This window comes from Psammomys obesus, unplaced genomic scaffold (assembly GCF_907164565.1).
Source record: "Psammomys obesus unplaced genomic scaffold, mPsaObe1.curated_primary_1811, whole genome shotgun sequence".
NCBI classification, from domain to species: Eukaryota; Metazoa; Chordata; class Mammalia; order Rodentia; family Muridae; genus Psammomys; species Psammomys obesus.
Window position 1 is genome coordinate 108,297 of NW_026596129.1, and position 7,622 is coordinate 115,918.

A 7,622-nucleotide genomic window follows, 5' to 3' on the forward strand; every position below is an offset into this window, starting at 1 on the left:
GTAATTACATATACAAATACAGTACATTTAGATCATATTCACCCCTCACTCCACTTCTCCAGCACTTGTTTTTTGTGAGGTAAGGTCTCCTGTAACTGGGGCTAGCCTTAAACATTCTATATAGCTGAGAATGGCCTTGAACTCCTGCCTCTACTTCCCTGTGCTGGGACTACAGGTTGGGTTATCACACCCCCTTATTTAGTTATTTTTTTAAGATAACCTAGTCTTCAATATCCAGTACTACTGGGTGGTGGTGCACATCTTTAATCCCAGCACTTGGAAGGCAAAAGCAGGCGGACCTTTGAGTTTGAGGCCAGCCTGCTCTACAGAGTGAGCTCCAGGACAGCTAGGGCTACACAAAGAAACCCTGTCTCTGAAAAAAATTCAATTCACCTGCCTCAACCTTGGAATTACAGGCATTTCTAGAAAAAGGTTCATTTTAGAGCAGTACTCGTTTATTTTAGTTTCTCCAGCAACTCTGGAAACAAACATTTTTTTAAAAATTGTGTATTTATGTGTGTGAATGCTCACAGAGGTCAGAGAACTTCTAGGAGTCAGTTCTTTCCTTCCACTGAACTAGTAGTGTTGACAGTCCTCAAGTGCTTTTACAAGCTGAGCCATCTCAAAAGTCTCATTATCTTTCTTTCTTTATTCCTTTCTTTTTTTTTTTTGGGGGGGGGGGTTGAGACAGGGTTTCTCTGTGTGGCCCTGGCTAGGTGTCCTGGAACCAGGCTTGCCTCAAACTCAGAGATTTGCCTGCCTCGGTCTCCAAGCCTCATTTTAAAAAAAGAAAAAGAAAACAAAACAAATAATAACAAAACCAAATAATAAACAAGTTTGTTTTGTACACTTCAAAGAGAGAAGAAGGTATGGCAGTAACAGAATCACCTGCATACAAATCACCTTTTTAAAGACTTATGTGTATGAGTGCCTGCCTGCATGTTTGTATGCGCACCACACGCATCCAGTACGGGCAGAGGCCAGAGGAACGTATCAAACTTCCCAGAACTGTAGTTACCGGTGGTTGCAAGCTGCCAAGTGATGGGGAATCGAACCGGAGTCCTCTGCAAGAGTATTAAGTGCTCTTAACCACTGGGCGATCTCTTCAACCTCTACATCACCTCTAAGTCAATACTAATTTTGCTGTCTCTGACATCATTCCTATCCCCGCTCACCACCCATTTTTCCCAGGAGGTAACCACACAAGATTGTACTTACCGTTCTACATGCCAAAAGCGGCGACTCAGGAAGTGACGTCTCACGTGGTAGCGTGTCGCTCCCATAAACGTCACATCCGGTGGGGCTCTGACAAAGCCCGCCAGAGGTGAGGCCCTTTGTGAGAGGGCGGAGCCCTAACACGCGGGTGGAGCCTCAGTGGGGCGGAGCCTGTGGGGGCGGGACTAGGCCCTGGCGGGCCTCACTCGCCGGCATTTGCCGGCCTGGCCGCCGCTTGTGCGGAGCTCTGTGGCCGTGGCTGCGGAAGCAGGTGAGAGCCTTCGACCGGGAAGGGGTGGACGGGAGGTGAATTCTGGCTCCGTCCGCAGTCCGTTGTCACCCGCCCAGACCAGGCCCAGCGAGAGGCCTTGTGGGCGCTGGAGTGACGTGGAGGCTATCCTGAACCTAAGACTGCCCACGGGGTTGTGAGCCCTTCCTAACTTCTCCAACCACTTGACAATCCTCACATTCCCAAGTTCAGAGGACGCCTGGTCATCACTTCTAGTTATCCTTAAGTTTCAACACTTTGCTGCTGTGGAAAAGCTGCTGAGGGGGATTGCTTCCTCAGCCACAAGTACATTTACCCTAATTCCTTCCAGCCCCTCTATCAGCAGAGGTGTAGGATAGAGGCCAAATTACTCTTGGAGTGAGTTAGGTCCACCAGCCTTGCTAAAAGGATGGGGTATGGGTGGATGGCCCTTAGCCTCTCCCTTAACTGACTCAGACCACTCTGATGCCTACATCTTTTCCTCTCTACTTGACTAGTTACCCTACTCTGGTTTTCCTGCCTTCCTCTTCATCGGTGAGACACAAGGCTGGACCAGGGCTCCCAGGGTAAGTGACCCAAACTCAAAATCAGTAAAAGCCATATAGGTGGAGGCCTGGGACCAATGTCTGATCAGGAACCAGAGGGTAAAGTCTCTGAAGCACTAGCAGGCTTAAGGTACCTGGGAAGCCATAACATAAAACCTGCTGTGTCCACTGTCATCTCATTTGCCCTAGTTCTAGCAGATGATGATAAGAAAGTGCTAACTATCCAGTTGAGAAATAGTTGGAGGCTGACCCCTCCTTTCGACCCAAGTCACTCCACCCTTAGAAATACTCAGGCTTAGCTGGGCAAGGCAGCACATGCCTGTAATCATGCAGGTGGATTTTGTGAGTTCGAGGACAACCTGGTCTACAAAGTGAGTCCAGAACAGCCAAGGCCACACAGAGAAACACTGTCTAGAAACAAACAACAACAACAAAACTCATGTTCCACTGTAAGTGTAAAACGGATATGTGGCACACACCTTTATCCCAACTTGGCAGACAGAGGCAGGTGGATCTCTGAGTTCCAGCCTGGTCTACATGATTAATCTAGGTCAGCTAAGGCTATACAGTAAGGTCCTAGCTCAACAACAACAAAAAGCCTTTAGTAGGGCTGAATGTGGTAACCTATACCTTTAACTCCAGCACTTAAGAGATAGAGGCAGGCAGATCTCAGTGAGTTTAAGTCCAGCCTAGTTTACTTGTGAGTGGCAGGTCAACCAATACAGAGACCCTGTCTCAAACAAAAGACTCTGCTAGGGTATATGCCAGAAAATTCTAAGGAGAAACTATCTGATATAGCAGCAGTTATGAGAGCTCAAATTCTGAGAATGGGAAGGTCTGACAAAAGAGAAGGTTGCCAGCCAGGCTCTGTGGGCATGACTGTAATTTCAACATTCAGTGAGGCAGAGGCTGGCAGATTTCTGTAAGTTTGAAGCCAGCCTGGTCTACAGAGTGAGTTCCAGGATAGCCAAGGCTACACAGAGAAACCCTGTCTCAGAAAAACAAGAGGAAGAGAGGGAGAGAAGGTTACCCAGTGGATATCTAACCCAGACCTACTGTAACTTCCCTGAAAGTAAGGACATGCATCCCACGAATACTACCATTTCATTATTACAGGGCATGTGGGACAAGACATGTAGCCACAGCAATGATTCACCCAACTCTTATGTCAGTAGCCGTATCACCCTCTGCAGCCTTTGGTTCAGTAAGTCACCTGAACCACAAAGTCCATATCACCTTGTCACCACTTTGTAGGTGGCAAATGGTACTCAGACTCCCCTATTCTATTATTTAAAGACCTGGATCCAGCCCAAGTCACTGTTCCCCTCAGTACCCTTTGTTCTCATCTGACTAGTCTCCTTGTCCCTCCCCGCCCAGGAAACCATTTATTTGATTTTCTTTGTTTGGAAATGGATTATCAAACTCTCCCGGGTTGCCCTGGAATTAGCTATGTAACTGGACGATGATATTAGACTCATGATTCTCTTGATTCCACTTCCCAAGTCCTGGGATGACAGGAGTGAGCTACCATACCTACCCCTCCAGGAAGCACTTTATTTCATTCCCGTGGTGGTATCACTGCATCTTGAGATCAGTGTGGAATGGGCTAGTGGTGACAGGGTTAGATATTGCTCTCCTAAAACCCTCAATATTAGAATATCTCTATGAGGTCACCATAGTAGGCAAGCAAGTTCATGGAATTTGGCAGCTCTCTTGAGGCAGCTGTGCTTTAAGAAGAGGTGGCTAAATGGCATGCAAGGGCCAGTACTACCCCCAAACTAGAGGCAAAAGGCTCTCCGATAGCACCATGGTCCTGAGCTTACAGTTTCTTCTCTTCATTAGCCATTTTATTTGCCCCTTCTCTTTTCAGGAAAATTTCTACTATCAAGGAAGACAACATAGGACTAGGACCTTCCCATGGACCCTTCTGAGGACATTCCAACAGCACAAGCAAGAGTGTTCTCCTAAGACACAAAGAGCCTATAAACACAATCCTTTGAGAAGTACCATGGTAGTCAGGAGAGGCAGACGTGGCTCCCAGCAATTGCCTGGCCTGGGAGGGCAGGGTGGTTGTACCAGTTTCCGAGGCATGCTTATAGCTGCCCTGCTGTTCATCAGCCTACCATGGGGGGCTCAAGTGATGGCTAGTGCAAACATCAGCACTGCTCTGGGCCACACTGGGCCACTGACAAATGGTCACTATTTGAGCATTGGGGACAGCTCAGTGACAGAATTTGAGTTCCCTGAGAAGAGTGAGGGTATCATTGTGATTTCTAGCCACTATGGACAGGCTAATGGGACACGCTCAAGCCCCACACTGAGGGTTATATCCCTGGACACAGAGGTGCTGACCATCAAGAATGTGAGTGCCATAACCTGGGGCAGCGGGGGTGGCTTTGTGGTGAGCATCCACTCAGGTCTGGCTGGGCTAGCCCCACTCCACCTCCAGCTCTTGGACCTCCATGAGGCCCCACCCCTGCTGATTGAAGAACGGAGAGATTTCTGCATCAGAGTATCACCTACTGAAGATATCTCTTCTACTCTCAATGCCAACTTGGGCCACTTCTCAGAGAACCCAATACTCTACCTTCTTCTGCCTCTTATCTTTGTCAACAAGTGTTCATTTGGGTGCAAAGTGGAACTTGAAGTTTTGAAGGAGCTCCTACAGAGCCCCCAACCCATGCTGTTGGGCCTCTTGGGCCAGTTTCTGGTCATGCCTTTCTATGCTTTCCTGATGGCCAAAGTTTTCATGCTACCCAAGGCCTTAGCTCTGGGCCTCATCATTACGTGCTCATCACCTGGCGGTGGTGGGAGCTACCTCTTCAGTCTCCTCCTTGGAGGAGATGTCACCCTGGCCATCTCCATGACTTTCATCTCAACAGTAGCTGCTACTGGTTTGCTGCCACTATCATCAGCCGTCTACAGCCGCCTTCTCAGCATCCATGAAACACTCCATGTGCCCATCTCCAAGATACTGGGAACCCTGCTGTTTATTGCCATCCCCCTAGCAGCAGGTGTGGTGATCAAGTCTAAGCTCCCCAAGTTCTCTGAGCTACTGCTACAGATCATCAAGCCCTTCAGCTTTGTACTTCTCCTGGGTGGCCTGTTCCTGGCTTACCACATGGGGGTCTTCATCCTAGTGGGAGTCAGGTTACCCATTATACTGGTAGGCTTCACAGTACCCCTGGTTGGCCTCTTAGTGGGCTACAGCCTGGCTATGTGCCTGAAGCTGCCAGTAGCCCAGCGGCGGACAGTCAGCATTGAGGTAGGAGTGCAAAACAGCCTGCTAGCCTTAGCCATGCTGCAGCTGTCTCTGCGCCGCCTTCAAGCAGACTATGCCTCTCAAGCCCCTTTCATTGTGGCACTGAGTGGTACCTCTGAGATGCTGGCTTTGGTTATTGGCCAGTTCATTTACAGGAGCTTGTTTCCTGTTCCCTGAGCCCCCAGGATCAAGTTTTATAAGCCCCAACCCCCATATTCCACTCTCCCCACAGTTCTTGTGTACCAAAGGCCTTTAGTTCTCATGCACTATGCACTCAGACAAATCCAGGCTTTTTTTTACTGTTTTTTTTCCAGCTTTCAGTGCCAAAGAGGCCATGCTGAGTTAGACAGCTGGGTACTACCCAGAACTATATTTCAATAAAAGACAAAAGCAAGCTTAAGTCCCTTCTAGTCTTTGTCCCTTGGAGCCTGTGGATGGGGGGTGGGGGGGTAGAGGTGTGTCTACACAGGTATTGGCCAGGATGGTGAACACGTTTGGTGAACCTGCACAGAGTCCATTCTCCTCACTCCCTCTGTTTTGCACATTGTAGACAAGTGTTGCACCTTTGAGCTGTATCCCCAGATCTGCAAAGGCTTTTTTCTATTAACAGGGCAGGCCTCTGTTCTATAATGAATGAAGAGAGCAGAGGCCTGGGTCTACTATTTCCAAGCCTCAGTCGGGATATTTTTGCAGCCATACTAGAAAGCAAGAAGTAGAAAGTCATCGTTGGTTTATGGCAGGCAGTATTGGACCATTTCTCTATGTGAGAGACACTATCGTGTGTTTGCACTGACTTGGTCCACCAGCAGGGTGGGAGTTAGCGCAGGCCCGGCTTTGCGTGAAGCTGACATCCTGGTCCTTTTTGAGCCACAGCTCCCAGGCAAAGCAAGCCTGGTCCTACATGTTTCTCGCTTCAATCGCAGTGGGCGGGACATCCCTACGTCCCTGCACCACAGCAGCGGAAGGCTCCCAGTGCCAAAACCGCGGATTCTTCCCCGGGTCCGGGCAGGCACAAGGCCCGGAAGAGGGACTGAAGAACGCGCAGGAGGAAACCACAAGGCGGGCGCGCCCCTTTCACCGCTTCCGGCGGCAGCGGGTGGTTCCGGCGCTCGCCTTGGGGGGCAGCGCGCGGCAGGCGACCGTTGGGGTTTGTATTGGCCGTAGGGGACGCGGCCTTGGAAACCATGAAGCTGACCGTAAAGGCGCTCCAGGGCCGGGAGTGCAGCCTACAGGTAAGGTTACCCTGCAGGCTGCTGCACTCACCTACTCCTGCCGCTGGGGGCCAAGGGCAAGCGGGGGAGGCTGGGAGAGCTGGCCTCAGGAAGGGGCGTGAGGGCTTCACTGCGGAGGGAATTCGGGCTGAGCCCTTGCCTCTGCACTTCGGCCGGATCAGGTGTCGGAGGACGAGCTAGTGTCTACACTGAAGCACCTGGTCTCGGATAAGCTGAACGTCCCCGTGCGCCAGCAACGTCTGCTGTTCAAGGGCAAGGCCCTAGCAGGTAACTAGGGAAAGGAGCCGGCTAGGGAGCCCCACAGGAAGTTGGGGGACGGGATGTACAGACCAGTGTAATGGATCAGGGCTCTGGATGCCACTGGATCTGGAAAAAGTAGCCGAGCCCCCACCACCCCATAGCCAGATGCTGCAGTGCTTCACTCTGGCTCTCTGTGGCAGGATTGCTCCCCAGCCACCCCCACAGCAGTGAGGAAGGAACTCCACCAATCTCTCTTTGGCAGATGAGAAACGACTGTCAGATTACAACATTGGGCCTAATTCTAAGCTCAACCTAGTTGTTAAGCCTTTGGAGAAGGTGCTACTGGAAGAAGGCTCTGCCCACAAACTGGTGGACTCCCCACCTCCACCCATCTGGCAGCTGATCTCCAAAGTCCTGGCCCGTCACTTCAGTGTAGCAGATGCCAGCAGGGTCCTGGAACAACTACAGAGGGTGAGAACAGTAATGCTGGACCTCCAATCCAACACTTCTAGCCCCAGCCCACACCTATTACAGCATACCCCTTCCCACTGGTACCTCCTGAACCCTACTGGTCTTCTCTCCTCAGGATTATGACAGGTCCCTGAGCCGCCTAACACTGGATGACATCGAACGTTTGGCCAGCCGCTTTCTACACCCTGAAGTGACTGAGGCTATGGAAAAAGGGTTCTCCAAATAGCATTTTGGGATTGTGGGAAGAAATCCCAGGTCTGGCCACAGCTGCATGTTGCATTAAATGTGTTCTCATTTCGCAGTTTGGCTTGTAGTGATAATAATAGCTGGTATGTACCCAGCTCTTGCTAGGTGCTTGGCACTACTCACAGTACAAGGCCTGAGTTCTC

General features: G+C 50.4%; 2 protein-coding genes across 2 annotated transcripts; both read left to right on the forward strand.

Annotated features, from left to right (window-relative positions):
* The first annotated feature begins 1,411 nt into the window (after positions 1-1,411).
* On the forward strand, positions 1,412-5,690 carry Slc10a3 (solute carrier family 10 member 3). The gene is made up of 3 exons (XM_055591807.1): positions 1,412-1,486; positions 1,981-2,049; positions 3,899-5,690. Exon 3 carries the CDS (start codon positions 4,037-4,039, stop codon positions 5,465-5,467), a length of 1,431 nt encoding a protein of 476 aa, XP_055447782.1. The 5' UTR covers positions 1,412-1,486; positions 1,981-2,049; positions 3,899-4,036; the 3' UTR covers positions 5,468-5,690.
* Positions 5,691-6,268: 578 nt separating this feature from the next.
* Ubl4a (ubiquitin like 4A) lies at positions 6,269-7,534 on the forward strand. The gene is made up of 4 exons (XM_055591803.1): positions 6,269-6,522; positions 6,684-6,789; positions 7,025-7,233; positions 7,349-7,534. Exons 1-4 carry the CDS (start codon positions 6,475-6,477, stop codon positions 7,457-7,459), a joined length of 474 nt encoding a protein of 157 aa, XP_055447778.1. The 5' UTR covers positions 6,269-6,474; the 3' UTR covers positions 7,460-7,534.
* The last annotated feature ends 88 nt before the right edge of the window (positions 7,535-7,622 follow it).